Source organism: Pleurodeles waltl, chromosome 7 (genome assembly GCF_031143425.1).
Source record: "Pleurodeles waltl isolate 20211129_DDA chromosome 7, aPleWal1.hap1.20221129, whole genome shotgun sequence".
Taxonomy (NCBI): domain Eukaryota; kingdom Metazoa; phylum Chordata; class Amphibia; order Caudata; family Salamandridae; genus Pleurodeles; species Pleurodeles waltl.
Window position 1 is genome coordinate 408783846 of NC_090446.1, and position 23962 is coordinate 408807807.

Genomic DNA, 23962 nt, shown 5'->3' on the forward strand with positions numbered 1-23962 from the left:
CTGTTTTCACACACAAGTCAATTATTGTTTAATCAAGAAAACCGTTAAAATCAGGGAGACGTAATATTTCCTCACCAAGTTATGGTTCTTTTCACAATCCCTCTTCCAGAAGGCAATACATCACCATGCAATACATAAATATTAACATAAGAGTTAGCCAAGCCCACGATCTGTGAATTTGCTCTGCTATTCTCGTAATCAAATTTGTATTTAGCACTTCCATGAAGGACATGATTTTCAAATGTCTAGAGGTGATTTAGTTCATAGTGTGCTCTTTAACAAAATATATATATACTTTGCTACTTAGTTTTTGTGTTCTGCATTTTTTGTGCTTTTCAGGAGTGCTGCATGCCATAGTAGAATGTAATAGTTGTTGCAAAAAATAATTTTATTTTTGGGATAGAGACCTACAAAATGTTCAAGAATCAGAAAGTGATGCCCTGGTGAGCTGTCTCACAAGCGTGTCAAGCTATTGTTCTGCAAAATGTTGTGTTTTGATTGAGCATTTAGATAAAAAATGCTTTACAATTAAATTACACGTAGTAGAAGCAAAATGGCTGAGAAAAGTGACATCAGGTATAGCTTAAATTTGCACGGCAGAGGAAAGTGCAAACCCAAATTGTCACTAGCTGGCCGTGGAGAAATAAAATTGGAGGAAACTTTGTTTCTGTCAAATGGAGCTTTAAAAGGCACTAAACTGTGGTTCAAACTAGCAGGAAGAAACATGATGAAATATGTAGGGCCTTAGAACCTGTGTTACAACCTAGAGAATCACTACCCTCCAACTTGTAGGTGTCCCCAAAGGAATGGCGAGCAAGCAGAGGGAGAGACACCTGTCAGTTGGATAGCGTAACTGAATAAAGAATGTTACCAGGGTTACCATAACTGATAATGGCTAGGGCATACAAAACTCCTTTATGCCCTAATAAATCAGAGAGTCAGCTATGTACTATCATTGTTTATTTTCAGGATTTTTTGCTGTAGGAAACAAAACTGAATGAAGCCAGAAAAAAGAATTGATTTGTGGTAGCCTCAGAGTGTACTTTTTTAGTTTTCCGAGAGTGCGCACAAAAGTACAAGGTGTTGATGGAACCATTTTGATTTGCCATGTAGTAACAATAAATGTCCCCCCACTCTTTACACCTCCGAAAGGTGTGTTCTCTGTGTAGTTTGGGTTCTAGCTCAGCCAGCACCAAGGGAAACAAACAAAACCTCCACATTTCTGAAAACTCCTGGGGGCGTTCAAGGTGGTGTGGCTCTTACCAGGTTTTCTTACCCAGAGGCACTTGCAAACCTCAAACATTGGCTAAAAATGTTTCCTCACTTTTCTGTGAGCTAAATGTCTGCAATCTGTGGGGAGCCACATATGTCCTAAGACCCAGAGTTCGCTTATGTCTCTGCATAAAAATTGTATGAATAGGGGTAGTGCCCAATAACAAGTCAAGGGCCCACATGAAAAATGGAGACCTTAACCTTTCTAAAAAAAAATAATAATCTGATTGTCAATGCAAGTAGCTGCTTGTATTTGGGTACAGGCTTTGTGGCCACCCAGGGAAACATAACAAACCCAGACATTTCTGAAAACCAGGCATCCCAGAAGGTACAGGGTGCTGTGTCTGGCATGGATCCCACAACATTTACATAACCCACAGTGCCATGCAAACCTCAATGTTTGCCTTACATCACATATTTATCTTTACATTTCTTTAATGGAATCTTCAAGAATTAGCAGGGATTTTGAAATGTTCTATCACCCAATGTCCCCCCCCCCCCTATCTCCAGATAAAAAGGGTGCCTCCGGATTGTGACTGGACCTAGATCTTGCAACAGGAACAGATAACACCTGGCTCGGTGGGAGTTCTCGAAGAGAGGCACACATGCTGATTGCTTTTGGCACAAGGAGGAGCAAAAAGTTAAAAATATAAATTGTATTGACAAATGATTTGCAAAAATAGAAATGACATAGTGAGAATTCTGAAACCATCGCTCACAGCTTGTAGCTGTAAAGCCACGTCAAGACGCCAACTGCTTTACAGGCCATTTATGCACCTTTTATGTGTCTCACACACACACAAAGCCTTTCACAGCCTCGAACCCAACACATTACAGCACTCACATAAACCAAAGGCACCATTCAATTTCCCTTCACTTTCATACGCCCACGGGACTGACACAGCAATCATCCAGACATAAACCAACTTACAAACACACTACCAGCAAGTCACCACATACACAAAGACACGCACACACACACACACACACACCGCTAGTCAGCTGCCACTACATAAACTGCCATCCAGTTAGCAGTGCCCACACCAACAGACAACTGCCTCTGACATCACCATGAAGCTCCATGTCACTCATTCTTAAAGACTCCCACAATTAACAGATTACACATGCAAAGAAGGTACAGAAGAAAATTGAATATTTACCTATAAAGAGAGCACATTGATTTCAAATAATCCACCTGTTAACTTAGGATGGAAAACTATGCATGTATGACGAGTTACTAAACACATCAAACAATTGGCAACCTGGTGTCATAACTCAAAATATATAGCAACACAGACCCTAATGTCAGTTGCCTTTTACTCTCATGGTTGCTTCCAATGCTTGAGTTGTGTATAGTACAGTTTAACACACCTGGGCACAAACGGACCAGGATTAGAACAACACTTGAGGCAGTTCATAAGACTATCCTATTGTACTCCGCTTCCAGCAGACTCTACATTTCCAACGAGGATACTTTTTTAGGTGTTGAAGGAATGTATTCAGTTAAGGTGTCTATCTTTCAATCAAGTCTTGTCCTTAGTCTCGCTCTAATTCTAGGAAGATTTGCTTGCTCTACTGCAACAATGCTGCCTATTATAAACTGCTGAAACCATACAGATGTCTTCTCGGAATGTGGAGAACTACATGTAAAATGAACTTAAGCATCATTTGATGCGAAACGAAACAAATTAACAGACAACTTCTTGTACCAGATGTATGACTTTCAAGCAGTATTGATAAAATCCAACCTCTGATCTGCTCTATCTGCACGCTTGTATGGTTCCTGACTCTAAACAGTCACAGATTTAGTGCTTTCATTGTGAAAGCTGTGAGCATGTGGACATTTCTTCTGCCTGAAAATTTCAAAGCAAGTAGTTCATTGCCATGCAAGGCACTGCTCTGTCCTAGTTGAAGTTTCTGACTCACAAGCGTCTTAGGGTAACTTTTTCAATTATAGTGGATTTTGCCACATGCCACAATGCACACTATGAATTAAAAAAAAAAAAAATTGCACTGCTGTGTAGAAATTGTCAACATATAAATAGTGACCTTTGTGTAAAAAGTGTTCTGGCAAGTCCCCAAACAATTTTTTAATGGAATACGAAAATGAAAGGGAGAACCAGGGAAGTCGTTTGAAGAATCCCTACCAGTGTAGGACCTGAAATCATACGCATATCCATTGGCACTTTCACACAACATATACAGCTTAATACCATAAGGGACTTGCTTTCTAAGTATATACTGTCTGAAAACCAAATGGCCCTTGAACGGGATCAGGGTCTTGTTCACAGATATATCTTGACCTGGAACATAGATCTCTGAGAATGGCCAACAAAATGGTCGCGGTAGACTGAATCTTGAAAAAGCGTTCACAATCAGGGTGATCTTGTGGCAACGCTGTAGATTTATCCACAACATGCAGAATTCCTGCAGAAGCAAATAGCAATCTCAAGTTATGGTTACTGGGAAAATGGCACTTGCCATCAAGGGGCTAGTAGACCAATTGATGACTTCTTTAGCAGTCCAATCAAAAAAGGTTAAACCCCACAACTGCTTCATCTCATGGAAATTTGTAGGAGTTTGCCGTGTAGCTGTATAGTGGGCCTTAAATATGGCATTGCTGTCCCTCAGAAATTGTTGTGAATACAAATCGGTCTGCTCAACAGTATTATTAAAAAACAAAGCACTGAAGAGCTGGAAGAAAGTGATAGATACAAGTTCTCTGTATTAGCTCTGCACACTGGAACATCATGAAAGCCAGGCAAAACAGCCTCACCATGTTAGGGTGAACCCATGATTCAGCACTTCCAACACAAGGCCACCCAGCCACTGGCGGCAATCCAACTTGCCCATGCCGCACTACATGCGCATCGATATCCTCCTCTAAATGAGGTACTTCATCAGTGATAATAGTGCATTCATCATCAGATGATTCATCTTGGACAGAAAATGTATTGCCAGGATCTTGAACTTGGTCGTCCGCCTCAGTTGCGGAGTCAGTCTCAGATCCATGTTCGGAAGCAGATTCAAAAAGCAAACCAGCAACCTGCTGAATGGTTAGTCTGTGAGCAGCCATAATGCTTACTAATAAAACTGTCACAAAAAACAGACCACTCTAAACAAACCCTGCGTCAAATTAGAACTCAACAAACTGTGGCAAATTGAGACAGTAAATACAACTATTGAAATATAAAACTCTGGAAATAGGCTGTCAATACAAACCACACAATGAACTTTCTACTACACAAAGATAACTAGATACATCTTACTTGCCCTGGACAACTAAACTAGGATCAGCTGCACCTACTTGGAACAGACACAGCAAGCACCGAAGATATCCCACTAGATAGGGAAAAAAAAACACACACACACAAGACAAAACATTATAGATCTTGCACAAGTCTGAATTTCAAAGTCCATGAAATATAAGCTAAATATGCTAAAATTCTTACATCAGTTTACAAAATTATATTCACGTAGTGATTTGATACACATTTAATGTAAATTTTGCAGAAAACATTTCCTTCCCAAACACATGCAACTACACAAACTGCAGATCCTCTAATGCCAAAACCATAAGCAGAATACACCACAAAGAAAATTAGAAGCTTTGCACTGCAATAAAAAGTAAAAAAACGAAATAAGGTCACACATTTACAGCATAAGCAATAAAACAGTTAATATTATAAAACACAATGAAGTATGCTTCGAGGGGCAAATTGGAACCAAACAAGGGCTAATCTACTACCAAGGGAGAACAATGCACAGGCAAATAACTGGCATCCTAGTGGAAAGTGACCCTTACCCCGGGACAGCTCCCCTGAATATTGAAACATGTTCCCTGGTGTCTAGTGGGTTTCCAACACAATTGAGGGGCAGTGGATGGGAGACTTGGGGTTTGTGGGGGACATATGGGCTGGCTCAAAACAAAGAAAACATGCCCCTAACCAGCTGCTCCCCTACATACTTGAACATAATATTTCCCTCCCTAGTGCCCAGTGAGTTTACACTCCTCCTCCTTCCTACCTCAGGGTTGGGCACAGTGGCTTAAAGAACTGCCAATCTTTCCCCAGGAAGGGTGGAAACCAAATAAAAAATGCCCCCTTCAGGGGAGCAACCTTTGCCCAAACAGCCGCTCCCCACAAAAAGCATGTGAGCCTAAATTCCCCGGTATCTAGTGGGTCCCGCACACAAATGAAATGTCCTCTTCTGGAGCAAAGTTCCTTGGGGCATAAACAGTCATACCTCCTGGCATTAGTTTAGCAGATGAGATGTGGATAACTCAGTTTTCAGTGTAGTATAGAAACTCAGGCTAAATTTAAGCCATGTGTCCCTGTTTACTCTCAGTGAGATTTGTGTAACTTTGGCTTTATTGAAAAGGGGTGGAAAGAACCAGGTCCAGACTGGGTTTCAGTAGACTCTTAAATGTGTCAATATTTGTACCATGTTAAACACGTCTCTATATTAAACTTATTCCCGCTAGCAATCTTTAAACTGTGTTTGCTTGGGGAAGGTCCAATGATTTGGGGCCCCGATAGATGCTCTTTTTAAAAAAAAAAAACAGACTTGAGGCTGCCTGGTAAATATTGATCCATATCTATTTTCATTGCTTCCGGGAACATTTAGGTAAATTTGCCTTAGCCTGTATTTACCCATGGCTGCAAGAGTGATATAACTTATCCCCGTTGCAAGCTTGACTTACACTAGGAGTAAGCACAGTTGAGAAATGTTTTATTTTGTTCATCATAGTGCAAGACTCACTTGCTCATAGGAGGAACAATTTCTATGGGTGCTTCTTGAGTCTTAAGTCGGAGTTCAACACTACTTGTCTTTTCTCTTTGAAAATTTTATGGCTTTGATGGAAGCTCCTATTCTGTTTTGTCACTTTCATGTTCATTTACTCCATAAAACATTGCTACGTCTCTAAAAGAAGTTTTATTTATATATATATATATATATATATATATATATATATATATATGTTCGATGGCATGTGTAGCTGCAGATACACATGCTGTGCACAGTCCGCCATCTGGTGTTGGGCTCGGAGTGTTACAAGTTGTTTTTGTAGAAGACCGAGGGACTCCTCCCATTTCGATTCCATTGCGCATGGGCGTCGACTCCATCTTAGATTGTTTTTTTTCCGCCATCGGGTTCGGACGTGTTCCTTTTCGCTCCGTGTTTCGGGTCAGAAAGTCAGTTAGAATCTCGGAAAAAAACGTCGGTATTGTTTGCGTTCGGTATCGGGTTAGTTAGGACAAATCGACACCGAATTTAGAAGACCTCCGGTGGCCCTTCGGGGTTTTTCCGATCCCCCGTCGGGGCCTGGTCGGCCCGGCCACGTGCGACTTCAAGGCTGATGGAACGGACCCGATTCCGCTTCTGCCCAAAATGCCATAACAAGTATCCGTATACGGATCAGCATCTGGTCTGTAACTTGTGCTTGTCCCCCGAGCACAAGGAGGATACTTGTGAAGCCTGTCGAGCGTTTCGGTCGAGGAAGACGCTGAGAGACCGAAGAGCCAGGAGACTACAAATGGCGTCCACGCCGACGGGTCAAGAACGTTTCGAGGAGGAACAACAAGCTTTCTCCATCCACGAGTCGGATTCTGAAGAACTCTACGCCGAAGAAACAACCAAAACCGTGAGTAAGACGTCGAAAATCAAGACTCACGAGAAATCCACAAAAGCCCAGGGGACGCCACCGCCAACAGGCCATGGCTTAACCCGAAAACTAGGTGACCGATCCAAGGCACCGAAAGAGGGCATGCTGGTGTCAGTCATCCGACTCCGGTCGAGATACCGCCACACAGCAACCTCGGAGCCGAGACAGCGGCTCCGAGAAACTTCGGCACAGAGACAGCGGCACCGAAGAATTTCGGCACCGAAACACCACGCCGAAAACAAAGAAGGTTTCTTCGGAGCCTAAAAAGACTTCCGAAAAGGTTTCGGTTCCGAAACATCCAGCCTCAGAGCCGAAAACTAGTTCCTATACAGAGGAACAAGGATTAACCTCCCAATTACATATATTTGGAGAGGAGCTTCAAGCTGTAGAGCCTGACTACACGCAAAGAAGGCTTCATATTCATGAGGACACAGGGAAGATAACCACTCTTCCCCCAATCAAGATAAAAAGGAAACTTGCCTTTCAACAAGGGGACAAGCAACCACAGGCAAAGGTGGCAAGGAAAACAACCCCACCACCTTCTCCACCACCATCAACACATGCATCACCAGCGACAACTCCACCACTAATGCACTCACCAGCTCATACCACAATGAGTCAGGATGATCCCGATGCATGGGACCTCTACAATGCTCAAGTGTCTGACAATAGCCCAGACTCTTATCCTACAAAGCCGTCACCACCTGTGGACAGTACATACTATACACAGGTGGTCGCAAGGGCAGCCGAATTTCACAATGTCACCTTACATTCGGAACCAATTGAGGATGACTTTCTCTTTAACACCCTATCCTCCACCCATAGCCAGTACCAAAGCCTTCCCATGCTCCCAGGAATGCTAAGACATTCAAAACAAATATTTCAGGATCCAGTTAAAGGCAGAGCCATAACTCCAAGGGTGGAGAAAAAATATAAGCCACCGCCAACAGATCCAATATATATTACAACACAACTAACACCAGACTCAGTAGTTGTGGGGGCAGCTCGTAAGAGAGCCAACTCTCATACCTCAGGCGACGCACCACCTCCAGACAAGGAGAGCCGCAAATTTGATGCTGCGGGAAAAAGGGTTGCATCACAAGCAGCAAATCCGTGGCGTATTGCCAATTCACAAGCACTTTTGCCAAGATACGACAGGGCTCATTGGGATGAAATGCAACATTTCATCGAACACTTACCCAAGGAGTTCCAAAAAAGAGCGCAACAGGTGGTGGAAGAGGGACAAAGTATCTCAAATAATCAGATACGGTCTTCCATGGATGCAGCAGATACAGCTGCAAGGACAATAAACACTGCAGTCCCAATACGAAGGCACGCATGGCTGCGCACTTCTGGGTTAAAACCGGAAATCCAACAAGCTGTGCTCAATATGCCATTTAATGAACAGCAATTGTTTGGGCCGGAAGTAGACACTGCCATTGAGAAACTCAAAAAGGACACCGATACAGCCAAAGCCATGGGCGCACTCTACTCCCCGCAGAGCAGAGGCACATTTCGGAAAACACCTTTTAGGGGAGGGTTTCGAGGTCAACCCACAGAAACCACAACCTCACAAACAAGGCCTACTTACCAGGGTCAATATCAGAGGGGAGGTTTTCGGGGGCAATATAGAGGGGGCCAGTTCCCAAAAAATTGAGGAAAATTCCAAGGCCCCAAAACCCCTCAAAATAAACAGTGACTCACAAGTCACACACCCCCATCACATAACACCTGTGGGGGGAAGACTAAGCCAATTTTACAAACTTTGGGAGGAAATAACAACAGACACTTGGGTCTTAGCAATTATCCAGCATGATTATTGCATAGAATTTCTAGAATTCCCTCCAAACGTCCCACCGAAAACACACAATGTCAAAACAACATATGGATCTTCGAGGACTAGAAGTTCAAGCATTGCTACAAAAGGACGCAATAGAATTAGTACCAAATCTAGAAAAAAACACAGGAGTTTACTCACTGTGCTTTCTAATACCCAAAAAGGACAAAACTCTGAGACCAATACTAGATCTCAGAACACTAAATACCTACATCAAATCAGACCACTTTCACATGGTCACGTTACAAGATGTAATCACACTGCTCAAACAGCAAGACTACATGACAACATTAGATCTAAAGGATGCGTATTTCCATATACCAATACATCCTTCACACAGGAAATACCTAAGGTTCATATTCCAAGGAATACATTACCAATTCAAAGTGTTGCCATTCGGAATAACCACTGCGCCAAGAGTTTTTACAAAATGCCTGGCAGTAGTAGCTGCACATATCAGAAGGCAGCAAATACATGTGTTCCCGTACTTAGACGACTGGTTAATCAAAGCCACCACGCTAAAACAGTGTTCACAGCACACAAAATATGTCATACAGACCCTTCACAAACTAGGTTTCTCCATCAACTACGCGAAGTCACACCTTTTGCCGTGTCAAACACAGCAATACTTAGGCGCGACAATCAACACAGCAAAAGGGATTGCCACTCCAAGTCCACAAAGAGTTCAAACATTTCACAAAATAATACAGGCCATGTATCCAACACAAAAGATACAAGTCAAAATGATAATGAAACTCCTAGGCATGATGTCTTCATGCATAGCCATTGTCCCAAACGCAAGATTGCACATGCGGCCCTTACAACAGTGCCTAGCATCACAATGGTCACAAGCACAGGGTCAACTTCTAGATCTGGTGTTGATAGACCGCCAAACATACATCTCGCTTCTATGGTGGAACAGTACAAATTTAAACCGAGGGCGGCCTTTCCAAGACCCAGTGCCACAATACGTCATAAGGACAGATGCTTCCATGACAGGGTGGGGAGCACACCTCAATCAACACAGCATCCAAGGACAATGGGACATACATCAGACAGTTGCACATAAATCACTTAGAACTGTTAGCAGTATTTCTGGCGCTGAAAGCATTTCAACCCATAATAACCCAAAAATACATTCTTGTCAAAACAGACAACATGACAACAATGTATTATCTAAACAAACAAGGAGGGACACACTCGACACAGCTGTGCCTCCTAACACAAAAAATATGGCATTGGGCGATTCACAACCACATTCGCCTAATAGCACAATTTATTCCAGGGATTCAGAACCAGTTGGCAGACAATCTCTCTCGAGATCACCAACAAACCCACGAATGGGAAATTCACCCCCAAATACTAAACAATTACTTTCAAATTTGGGGGGACACCTCAAATAGATCTATTTGCAACAAAAGAAAACTCAAAATGCCAAAACTTCGCATCCAGGTACCCACAAGATCAATCCCAAGGCAATTCTCTGTGGATGAACTGGTCAGGGATATTTGCGTATGCTTTTCCCCCTCCCCCTCTCCTTCCATATCTAGTAAGCAGGTGGAGTCAAAACAAACACAAACTCATACTAATAGCACCAACATGGGCAAGGCAACCTTGGTACACAACACTACTAGACCTTTCAGTAGTACCTCATGTCAAACTACCCAACAGACCAGATCTGTTAACACAACACAAACAACAGATCAGACATCCAAATCCAGCATCTTTGAATCTAGCAATTTGGCTCCTGAAATCCTAGAATTCGGACACTTAGACCTCACACAAGAATGTATGGAGGTCATAAGACAAGCTAGGAAACCTACCACTAGACACTGCTATGCAAATAAGTGGAAAATATGTGTGTATTACTGCCAGAATAATCAAATTCAGCCATTACACGCATCTCCAAAAGATATAGTAGGATATTTACTACATTTGCAAAAATCAAATCTAGCTTTCTCTTCCATAAAGATACATCTCACCGCAATATCAGCTTACCTACAAATTACTCATTCAACATCACTAATTAGAATACCAGTCATTAAAGCGTTTATGGAAGGCCTAAAGAGAATCATACCACCAAGAACACCACCTGTTCCTTCATGGAACCTCAACATTGTCTTAACAAGACTCATGGGTCCACCTTTCGAGCCCATGCATTTTTGTGAAATGCAATACTTAACGTGGAAAGTTGCATTTTTGATTGCCATCACATCTCTAAGAAGAGTGAGTGAGATTCAAGCACTTACCATACAAGAACCATTTATTCAAATACATAAAAATAAAGTAGTTCTAAGGACAAATCCAAAATTTTTACCAAAGGTTATCTCACCGTTCCACTTAAATCAAACAGTAGAATTACCAGTGTTCTTCCCACAGCCAGATTCTGTAGCTGAAAGAGCACTACATACATTAGACATCAAAAGAGCACTAATGTACTACATTGACAGGACAAAACTAATTAGAAAAACAAAACAACTATTTATTGCCTTTCAAAAACCTCATACAGGAAATCCAATTTCAAAACAAGGCATTGCTAGGTGGATAGTTAAGTGTATTCAAACCTGCTATCTTAAAGCAAAGAGAGAGCTGCCTATTACACCAAAGGCACACTCAACCAGAAAAAAAGGTGCTACCATGGCCTTTCTAGGAAATATTCCAATAAACGAAATATGTAAGGCAGCAACATGGTCTACGCCTCATACATTTACCAAGCACTACTGTGTAGATGTGTTAACTGCACAACAAGCCACAGTAGGTCAAGCTGCACTAAGAACATTATTTCAAACTACTTCAACTCCTACAGGCTGAACCACCGCTTTTGGGGAGATAACTTACTAGTCTATGCACAGCATGTGTATCTGCAGCTACACATGCCATTGAACGGAAAATGTCACTTACCCAGTGTACATCTGTTAGTGGCATTAGTCGCTGCAGATTCACATGCGCCCACCCGCCTCCCCGGGAGCCTGTAGCCGTTTAGAAGTAGATCTTGAACATTTGTACATTTGTAAATATATTACTTTAACCTTTATTATGTACATACGTATTCATTCCATTGCATGGGTACTATTACTAACATACACAACTCCTACCTCACCTTCTGCGGGGAAAACAATCTAAGATGGAGTCGACGCCCATGCGCAATGGAATCGAAATGGGAGGAGTCCCTCGGTCTTGTGACTCGAAAAGACTTCTTCGAACAAAAGCAACTTGTAACACTCCGAGCCCAACACCAGATGGCGGACTGTGCACAGCATGTGAATCTGCAGCAACTAATGCCACGAACAGATGTACACTGGGTAAGTGACCTATATATAGGCTATAGTAAAGTAAAATCGGGGAGGATGTGGGGAGTAAAGGTGGGGGGAAAAAGATGTGAAAGACAACAAGAGGGTAACAACCTCACCAAGGGAATTAACAGTAAATCAAAGTGGTTGCCTGATATCAGTCATACAGGACAGAGAAGAATCGGGCAACTCTTCACACTTCCATTGTATCTCAGTTCAGTATTGTAGCCAGCAGAGGAAATCATCATATCCTTGACGAGTAAGTGTGCGGGCCCCAGGGTCAGCGAAAAAGAAAGTCTTTCTGAATAGGAGACCCTAGGTGTGAGGAATTCCTATAGTTATAACATTTCTTTGTATCTCTGTCAGTCGCCGCTTCATCTCCTGAGTCACTGTGCTAATATTTGGGGGGGAAAAGGATCCAGTGATTGTCATAGTGCAGGTCATTCATTCGAGGCTGTCACCGTCTTTAAAGTAGGTTTTTGAAGCTGAGGGTCAGCAAGCAGCACCCTCATTGTGCCACTAAGGGGAGCCATGTGTTTCACATTCTTTAAAAGCCAGGAGACACACGTTTCATCCAGCTTTGCCATGAGTAATTCTAGCGTGAGGCGATCTGCCAAAAATAATTCATCGCTGTTGAAATCTCTTTCAATATTTGGGGTTGGGGGATTGAGTAGGGGAGGTGGAGGGGGGAACAACATGCGTGGATATCAAACAAGACGTTGACGATTACCTGGCTCTGGCATAGCTATACGTGAGAAGATGGATACTCCCTTAGGTGACATTGTGTGAACAGATGGAACTGGAAACGATTACAAGTACCTTTCTTTTTGTCACTTCTATCACAGCACAATACAGAGATGTTTCCTTCCCTTGTTGAAATTGTTTCAAATTATTTATATTGTTGAGTTGGTAAGGATAGAAGTGCTGCGCTTATGTAATGTGATGTATTTAGCATTTTATGGACTCCATTTAAGATCAAATGACACGAGACCCAGTTTTTCCTTGTGAAAATTACATATAACAAAATGGAAGTTACTGATTTATACAATTAAAAGTAAATGTGTGAATCGTCTTGGTAACTAGATCTCATCTGGAAGCTTGGCAGGGTTTAACTGTTTATTAGTTATCAACCACCTTTGTTGTAAAGCGAAGTGTACAATAGAGGGTTCAGTTAGATACATATCTCCTTCATGATCAAATGTTCCACACCATTCGTATTGCATTTGGAAAGTATTGTTCCTAGTTAAATATTGAAGCAGGCACTTGTATAATATCTCTGCATTTGTTCAAAGCTATCATAATCAATATGTTCTGTAAGAGTTTGCATTGTGTTGTGATGTAAGCAGCCATTCTTCTTGTGTATTAAAGCAAATGTTCTCATCAGCTGGACCAGTGCTAACTTTTGCTGCCATTCGGTTTAAAAATTTTAACAGCTGTCTTGTCTGTAGACAGTTCTACAGTAAGTCTGGATGGGAGGGAGAACGACGTAAAGTAAATAATTCCTGTTTATGTGGGCAATTATATTCAAATACAGTCAGCACTTCTCAGAAGTTTCATGTTCAGAGCACCTTTTTGTAAGACTATGTTCGATGGCATCTGTCGCTGTAGATACACATGGTCTGCATTAGCTCGCCATCTGGTGTTGGGTCGGAGTGTTACAAGTTGTTTTTCTTCGAAGAAGTGTTTTCGAGTCACTGGACCGAGTGGCTCCTCCTTCTGTGCTCATTGCGCATGGGCGTCGACTCCATCTTCGATTGTTTTCTTTCCGCCATCGGGTTCGGACGTGTTCCTGTCGCTCCGAGTTTCGGAACGGAAAGATAGCTGAAAACGGAAGATTTTCGACGGTATCGTTGCGATCCGGTTCGAGATAAACACATACGACAACGCATTGAACATCGAAGCGCTTCGGTGCCCTTCGGGGTAGATTTCGGCACACCGTCGGGGCCTAGTCGGCCCGACCACGTGGAGAACAACGCCGATGGAACGGACCCCGTTTCGATTCTGCCCTGAATGCCACAACAAATATCCTTATACGGACCAACACTCGGTCTGTAACCTGTGCCTGTCACCCGAGCACAGCGAAGAATCCTGTGAGGCCTGTCGGGCGTTCCGGTCCCGAAAAACTCTGCGCGACCGTCGAGCGAGAAGACTGCAGATGGCGTCCACGCCAAAAGAGCATCGACAGTTCGAGACAGAAGAGGAACAGGAGGAATCCTTTTCCATCCAGGATTCAGACTCCGACGAACTCGACCATCCAAAAACTGTGAGTAAGACGTCGAGATCAGAAATTAAAAAAGGCAAAAAGGCCCAGGGGACGCCACTGCCAACCGGCCATGGCTCAACCCAAATTCACGGTGACCAACAATCGGCACCGAAAAAGGCCCATTCAGTGTCGAGATCGTCCGACTCCGGTCGAGACACCGGCACGCAGCCTCCTCGGGACCGAGAGAGTGCTAAAGAGAAGCATCGACACCGAGAGTTCGGTGTCGACACGGATCGACGCCGAGACAGTGGCGCCGAAGATCATAGAGACCAAGATTTTTCGGCACAAAAGAAGAGGAAGGTTACCTCGGAGCCGAAAAAACAAACAACAGGGTTTTCGGAGCCGAAAAAAGCACCAACAGACCCAGTTTCAGGCTCCTATACTGAAGAACTTTCTATGTCTACACAAATGAAAAGACACAGATTCGAACAGGAACTGCAATCCACTGAAGTGGATCACACGCAGAAGCGTATCTTTATTCAGCAGGGGACAGGGAACATCAGTACCCTTCCACCTGTCAAAAGAAAGAGAACACTTCAGTTTGTAGCACGAGAGGCTCCTCAGCAACAAACAGCAAAGACGGTAACACCTCCTCCCTCGCGTCCACCTGTAACTCCGGCTTCACCAACTTACACCCCGTCACATTCGCCAGCTCACACCGCCATGAGCCACGACGACCAAGATCAAGACGCATGGGACTTGTACGATGCACCAGTGTCTGATAACAGCCCAGACACATACCCAACTAGGCCATCACCACCTGAGGACAGCACAGCCTATTCACAAGTGGTGGCTAGAGCAGCTCAGTTCCATAATGTGGAACTACACTCTGAACAAGTAGAGGATGACTTTTTATTTAACACCCTCTCCTCCACCCACAGCTCCTACCAAAGCCTGCCTATGCTCCCAGGCATGCTTCGCCATGCAAAGGAGATCTTCAAAGAGCCAGTCAAAAGCAGGGCAGTAACGCCTAGAGTGGACAAAAAATATAAGGCGCCTCCTACGGACCCTGTATTCATCACCTCTCAGCTGCCACCAGATTCTGTGGTGGTAGGGGCTGCCAGAAAACGGGCAAATTCACACACTTCTGGGGATGCACCTCCCCCAGATAAAGAAAGCAGAAAGTTTGATGCAGCCGGGAAGAGGGTCGCTGTCCAGGCAGCAAACCAGTGGCGCATCGCAAACTCACAAGCGCTGCTAGCGCGATACGACAGAGCCCACTGGGATGAGATGCAGCATCTCATTGAACATCTCCCAAAAGATCTACAAAAAAGAGCAAAACAGGTTGTTGAAGAAGGTCAAAACATTTCCAACAATCAAATACGCTCCTCTATGGATGCAGCAGACACAGCCGCAAGGACCATTAATACGTCGGTTACCATCCGTAGGCACGCATGTCTCAGAACGTCTGGATTCAAGCCGGAAATTCAGCAGGCAGTACTTAACATGCCAGTAAACAAAAAAATGCTGTTCGGTCCGGAGGTCGACACAGCCATAGAAAAGCTCAAAAAGGACACTGACACTGCCAAGGCCATGGGCGCACTCTACTCCCCGCAGAGCAGAGGATCTTATACCACCTTCCGCAAAACACCTTTTAGAGGAGGGTTTCGGGGTCAGGCCACACAAGCCAGTACCTCACAGTCCGCACCGTCCACCTACCAGGGACAGTACAGGGGAGGCTTTCGGGGCCAGTATAGAGGAGGGCAATTCCCTAGGAATAGAGGAAGATTTCAAAGCCCCAAAACCACTACCAACAAGCAGTGACTCACACGTCACTCACCCCCCCCACACAACACCAGTGGGGGGAAGGATAGGTCAATATTACGAAGCATGGGAGGAAATAACTACAGACACATGGGTCCTAGCAATTATCCAACATGGTTATTGCATAGAATTCCTGCAATTCCCTCCAGACATACCACCAAAATCACAAAATTTATCAAAACACCATTCACAGCTTCTAGAGATAGAAGTTCAAGCACTACTGCAAAAAAATGCAATAGAATTAGTACCAAGCACACAAATAAACAAAGGAGTTTATTCACTGTACTTCTTGATACCAAAAAAGGACAAAACACTGAGACCAATTCTGGACCTCAGAGTAGTAAACACATTCATCAAATCAGACCACTTTCACATGGTCACACTACAAGAAGTGTTACCATTGCTCAAAAAACACAACTACATGACAACCCTAGACCTCAAAGACGCATATTTCCATATACCAATACATCAATCACACAGAAAATATCTAAGGTTTGTATTCAAAGGAATACATTACCAATTCAAAGTATTGCCTTTCGGTTTAACAACCGCTCCAAGGGTATTCACAAAATGCCTAGCAGTTGTCGCTGCACACATCAGAAGGCAGCAAATACATGTATTCCCGTATCTAGACGACTGGCTAATCAAAACCAGTTCGCTCACACAATGCTCAAACCACACAAATCAAGTCATACAAACCCTCTACAAACTAGGGTTCACCGTCAACTTTGCAAAATCCAACATTCAGCCAAGCAAAGTACAGCAATATCTAGGAGCCATAATAGACACGACAAAAGGAGTAGCAACGCCAACTCCACAAAGAATTCACAATTTCAACAGAGTCATTCAACACATGTCTCCAAATCAAACAATACAAGCAAGAACAATACTACAGCTCCTAGGCATGATGTCCTCATGCATAGCCATTGTCCCAAACGCAAGACTGCACATGAGGCCCTTACAACAATGCCTAGCCTCACAGTGGTCTCAAGCACAGGGTCATCTTCTAGATCTGGTGTTAATAGACCGCCAAACTTACCTCTCGCTTCTATGGTGGAACAGTATAAATTTAAACAAAGGGCGGCCTTTCCAAGACCCAGTGCCACAGTACGTAATAACAACAGATGCTTCCATGACAGGGTGGGGAGCACATCTCAATCAACACACCATAAGAGGACAATGGAACATACATCAAACAAAACTGCATATAAATCATCTAGAATTATTAGCAGTTTTTCAAGCACTAAAAGCTTTCCAACCAATCATAACCCACAAATACATCCTTGTCAAAACAGACAACATGACAACGATGTATTATCTAAACAAACAAGGAGGGACACATTCAACGCAGGTAAGCTTATTAGCTCAAAACATATGGAAGTGGGCAATCCGCCATCAAATTCGCCTCATAGCACAGTTTATTCCAGGGATCCAGAATCAACTGGCAGACAATCTCTCTCGAGATCACCAACAAGTCCACGAATGGGAAATCCACCCACAAATTCTGAACACCTACTTCACACTCTGGGGAACACCTCAGATAGACTTATTTGCAACAAAAGAGAACGCAAAATGCCAAAACTTCGCGTCCAGATACCCACACAAGCAATCCCAAGGCAATGCCCTATGGATGAACTGGTCAGGAATATTTGCTTACGCTTTTCCTCCTCTCCCTCTCCTCCCTTATCTAGTGAACAAATTGAGTCAAAACAAACTCAAACTCATTTTAATAGCACCAACGTGGGCAAGACAACCCTGGTACACAACACTGCTAGATCTTTCTGTAGTACCCCACATCAAACTGCCGAACAAACCAGATCTGTTAACGCAACACAACCAACAGATCAGACACCCAGATCCAGCATCGCTGAATCTAGCAATCTGGCTCCTGAAATCCTAGAATTCGGACACTTACAACTTAGCCAAGAGTGTATGGAGGTCATAAAGCAGGCCAGAAGGCCATCCACTAGACACTGCTACGCAAGTAAGTGGAAAAGATTTGTTTGTTACTGCCATCATAATCAGATACAACCACTAGACGCAACTCCAAAACATATAATAAATTACTTGCTCCATTTACAAAAAGCAAGGCTAGCCTTCTCTTCTATTAAAATACACCTTGCAGCAATATCTGCATACCTGCAGACTACCTATTCAACTTCCTTGTATAGGATACCAGTCATCAAAGCATTTATAGAAGGTCTTAAAAGAATTATACCACCAAGAACACCACCTGTTCCTTCATGGAACCTAAACGTGGTCCTAACAAGACTCATGGGCCCACCTTTCGAACCCATGCACTCTTGCGGAATACAATTCCTAACCTGGAAAGTTGCCTTTCTCATCGCCATTACATCTCTGAGAAGAGTAAGTGAAATTCAAGCGTTCACAACACAGGAACCTTTTATACAAATACATAAAAATAAGGTCGTCCTACGACCTAATCCAACATTTTTACCAAAAGTTATTTCACCGTTCCATCTAAATCAAACGGTAGAACTACCTGTTTTTTTCCCACAGCCAGATTCTGTGGCTGAAAGAGCACTACATACATTAGATGTCAAAAGAGCATTAATGTACTACATTGACAGAACAAAGAACATCAGAAAGACTAAACAGCAATTTATTGCATTCCAAAAACCTCATGCAGGTAACCCAATATCAAAACAAGGTATAGCCAGATGGATTGTTAAATGCATCCAAATCTGCTACCTTAAAGCAAAAAGACAACTGCCCATTACTCCCAAGGCACATTCAACCAGGAAAAAAGGTGCTTCAATGGCCTTTTTAGGAAACATCCCAATGCATGAAATATGTAAGGCAGCCACATGGTCTACGCCTCACACATTCACCAAACACTACTGTATAGATGTGCTATCCGCACAACAAGCCGCAGTAGGTCAAGCTGTATTAAGAACTCTATTTCAGACAACTTCTACTCCTACAGGCTAATCCACCGCTTATGGGGAAATAACTGCTTACTAGTCTATGCAGACCATGTGTATCTACAGCGACAGATGCCATCGAACTGAAAATGTCACTTACCCAGTGTACATCTGTTCGTGGCATCAGTCGCTGAGATTCACATGGGCCCACCCACCTCCCCGGAAACCTGTAGCAGTTCAGAAGTTACCTTCAATTTTATACATTTGTATATATATTATTTAAACCTTTAATAGGTACATACTTACACATTTCATTGCGCGGGCACTATTACTATAGTACAACTCCTACCTCACCCTCTGCGGGGAAAACAATCGAAGATGGAGTCGACGCCCATGCGCAATGAGCACAGAAGGAGGAGCCACTCGGTCCAGTGACTCGAAAACACTTCTTCGAAGAAAAACAACTTGTAACACTCCGACCCAACACCAGATGGCGAGCTAATGCAGACCATGTGAATCTCAGCGACTGATGCCACGAACAGATGTACACTGGGTAAGTGACATTTTCAATTTCTGGTGGAGTGCTATAAAAAGCCTTTGTGACTTCCTACAAGGCATTCCCACCAGTGAGGTGATATTCTAATTTCAACCGTCTATTTATTGTGCAAGATATGATAACTTTAAACCTCTTAATTGTATGCATAATCTGTGGCTCATTTGTTTAAAAATGCTTATGGGTAAGCAAAACGTTAAAAAGTGTGATGTGAGAGTAAAGGTAACCAATTCATGGGTAGGAAGCATTTGAGTGATCAAATACTATGACAGAAAATGAGTGAGGAAAGCAGTGATGGAGTCTACATATAGTCAGATTGAAATGTGTCTAGCGGATCTATAAGTAGACCAAATAGGTCATGGAGAAAATCCTTTAAGACTTGGCAGTGGCAGGAGCTTTTTGTAAATTTGATAATGGAGAGGGTGTGGAGGGGTCTGTGAGTAACAGATATAGCTAATGAGATACACCTGAACAGATGAGCCTGTCTGTTCAGAAAAAGTAATAGCAGGAGCCTCCAAATAACAGGTGACTACAGGGAGTGCAGAATTATTAGGCAAGTTGTATTTTTGAGGATTAATTTTATTATTGAACAACAACCATGTTCTAAATGAACCCAAAAAACTCATTAATATCAAAACTGAATATTTTTGGAAGTAGTTTTTAGTTTGTTTTTAGTTTTAGCTATGTTAGGGGGATATCTGTGTGTGCAGGTGACTATCACTGTGCATAATTATTAGGCAACTTAACAACAAAAAATATATACCCATTTCAATTATTTATCATTACCAGTGAAACCAATATAACATCTCAACATTCACAAATATGCATTTCTGACATTCAAAAACAAAACAAAAACAAATCAGTGACCAATAAAGCCACCTATCTTTGCAAGGACACTCAAAAGCCTGCCATCCATGGATTCTGTCAGTGTTTTGATCTGTTCACCATCAACATTGCGTGCAGCAGCAACCACAGCCTCCCAGACACTGTTCAGAGAGGTGTACTGTTTTCCCTCCTTGTAAATCTCACATTTGATGATGGACCACAGGTTCTCAATGGGGTTCAGATCAGGTGAACAAGGAGGCCATGTCATTAGATTTCCTTCTTTTATACCCTTTCTTGCCAGCCACGCTGTGGAGTACTTGGACGCGTGTGATGGAGCATTGTCCTGCATGAAAATCATGTTTTTCTTGAAGGATGCAGACTTCTTCCTGTACCACTGCTTGAAGAAGGTGTCTTCCAGGAACTGGCAGTAGGACTGGGAGTTGAGCTTGACTCCATCCTCAACCCGAAAAGGACCCACAAGCTCATCTTTGATGATACCAGCCCAAACCAGTACTCCACCTCCACCTTGCTGGCGTCTGAGTCGGACTGGAGCTCTCTGCCCTTTACCAATCCAGCCACGGGCCCATCCATCTGACCCATCAAGACTCACTCTCATTTCATCAGTCCATAAAACCTTAGAAAAATCAGTCTTGAGATATTTCTTGGCCCAGTCTTGACGTTTCAGCTTGTGTGTCTTGTTCAGTGGTGGTCGTCTTTCAGCCTTTCTTACCTTGGCCATGTCTCTGAGTATTGCACACATTGTGCTTTTGGGCACTCCAGTGATGTTGCAGCTCTGAAATATGGCCAAACTGGTGGCAAGTGGCATCGTGGCAGCTGCACGCTTGACTTTTCTCAGTTCATGGGCAGTTATTTTGCGCCTTGGTTTTTCCACACGCTTCTTGCGACCCTGTTGACTATTTTGAATGAAACGCTTGATTGTTCGATGATCACGCTTCAGAAGCTTTGCAATTTTAAGAGTGCTGCATCCCTCTGCAAGATATCTCACTATTTTTGACTTTTCTGAGCCTGTCAAGTCCTTCTTTTGACCCATTTTGCCAAAGGAAAGGAAGTTGCCTAATAATTATGCACACCTGATATAGGGTGTTGATGTCATTAGACCACACCCCTTCTCATTACAGAGATGCACATCACCTAATATGCTTAATTGGTAGTAGGCTTTCGAGCCTATACAGCTTGGAGTAAGACAACATGCATAAAGAGGATGATTTGGTCAAAATACTCATTTGCCTAATAATTCTGCACTCCCTGTAGTAACATGGAGCACCCGTTATTAGATGTTTTGCAATGGTTGGAGCTGTATTTCACATGTAAAAACCTGTACAAAAAAAGGGAATGTTTAAATGTAACTAATCACTCTTTGCAGTTGCTGAAGTATTGTCAGAGTGCCGCCTGTTGTCTTACACGTCTCAAGTTGCCATTAGAATGTCTTTCCTCTTCAGACTAATTAACATCATCCATGTACAGACACTAACACAGGTAAGCATGTGAAATGTATACAAAGGTTTCACTTTCATTTAGAATGTTTATCTACCAAATGAATGAAGATTACTTGCATGATTTCTTTCTCAGTTCGCTGTTCTCTGGTTTCTGGAAGAAAAAGCATTGACTTCCAAGTCATTTGCAATGTTCTCATCAGAACTGGAGCTCATCTCATAGATTAGGCTAATTAATTATGAATCATTAAATATACAGTAGACATATTGTTTTATTGTATCATCTGCCCTTGCCCAGAACCCACTGATACTGCTAGCAAAACTACCTTATTGTTACGCAATGATGTTGGTTAACAAGTTTTTGGCATGTCTTGTATCCTTATGGACCGAATAAAAAGCTCTACTGCAGGAACATGTTTTAGATTTGATTTTGAGGTTTGAATCTAATTTCACAATAAACGTTGTGGTGTGCTTCTAAAAATGAAACAAGGTAGTTTAATTGGAGATTAATACAAAGGGGGAACCAAAAGAGCAGTGGCAGTTGAGCAGTAAGAGGCAGTTAATATGGAAGCAGTCATCATAGTTGTAGGAAAGTGGCCTCTTTCTAGCTTGGTTACTGCCACATTTGGCCTGTTTGTCAGTGTGTTTGACCGTGTTCACTAGGATCCTGCTAACGAGGAACCCAGTGATTATGCTTTCTCCCCTAAATTTGGTTGCTAGTAACCTTTTCTCGCCACAATTGGCATACTGGTCCTCCCATATAAGTCCCTAGTATATGGTACTTAAGTACTCAGGGCATTAGGGTACCAGGGGATCCCTATGGGCTGCAGCAGTTATTTTGCCACCCATAGGGAGCCCATGCAAAGGGTTCTGCAGGACTACCATTACAGTCTGCATGAACCGGGTGCACACACCCGTTTTCACTACAGGTCACTACACCAGATCACGGTAAGTCACCCTTATGGTAGGCCATCCCAACCCAGGGGCAGGGTGCAGGTACCTTTGTGTGAGGGCACCCCTGCACTAGCAGAAGTTCCCCCACAAACTCCAGCCCCATTTTACTGGACTTCATGAGTGTGGGGACGGCTTTTTATTTGTGTACTGGACATAGGTCACTAACTATGTCCAGCTACAGAATGGTAACTTCGAACCTGGGCATGTTTGGTATCAAACATGTCCAAATAATACCCTAATACTGTTGCAAGTATTGGAAGTATGATTCCATGCACTCTGGAGGCTCCTTAAAGGACCTCCAGCATTGCTACCACCAGTCTTACAGGTTTCTGCCCTCCTGCTGCTTGATCTGATCAAGCACAGGAAGGCAGAACAAAGGATTTCCTTTGGGAGAGGAAGGTAACACCCTCTCCCTTTGGAAATAGGTGTGACTGGCTTGGGAGGGGGAGCCTCCCCAAGCCACTGGTTTGATTTGAAGGGCACATTTGGTGCCCGCCGTCAATAAGTCAATCCACATAATTTCAGGGACCCCCAGTCCCTGCTCTGGCGCGAAACATGACTGTTGAAACGGGAGTGGCCACTCCCCTATCCATCACCACCCCAGAGCTCCTCCAGAGGGTCCCTGGGTTCTGTCATTTGGATTCTAAGATTGGCAGGGAACTCTGAGACCATCTGAGTGGCCAGGCAGGTGACGTCAGAGCCTCCTGATAGGTGCTTACCTGGTTAGGTGACCAATCCCCCCTTCAGGGCTATTTAGGGTTCCTCTCTCTTGGGTGGGTCTTCAGATTCGGCTTACAAGATTCCAGCAGGATTCCTCTGCAACGTTTACTTCGACGTCTGGCCTCCGGAACTGCAACTAGAACCTTCAGGACCCGACAAGCTGCTTCCAAGAAGAAAGGACTCTTCTCTCGTAGGGAATTTCCATGTATAGTCATAAGCGTAGAATAATTCCCCGCCCGCCTGCGGGGACCCCGGAGCACTTTAAGGCAGAATGACATCTTCTTTGCAAGATGTAGGATCTATCCCTTTAGAGGAACACCAAATGCAGAATCGTTTCCACTTAAAGGAGTACGCCGAACGCGTAGACTGCCTCTTCGCCTCCTTTAAAATATCTATACAGTCCTGTGGCAGGTTGAGATGTCCATACTGGACTAGTTCAGGAGCCATGCTGCCAAATTCATCGATGAGAGTTTGGGATGT

General features: G+C 43.3%; 1 protein-coding gene across 3 annotated transcripts in view; it reads left to right on the forward strand.

Annotated features, from left to right (window-relative positions):
* TRPC4AP (transient receptor potential cation channel subfamily C member 4 associated protein) overlaps positions 1–23962 on the forward strand; it is a 561565-nt gene that overhangs the window by 451105 nt on the left and 86498 nt on the right. For all 3 annotated transcript variants that reach the window (XM_069243893.1, XM_069243896.1, XM_069243894.1), the window contains one exon: positions 21739–21851. In XM_069243893.1, coding sequence (XP_069099994.1) covers positions 21739–21851 — 113 coding nt within the window. The remainder of the gene's footprint in view (positions 1–21738; positions 21852–23962) is intronic.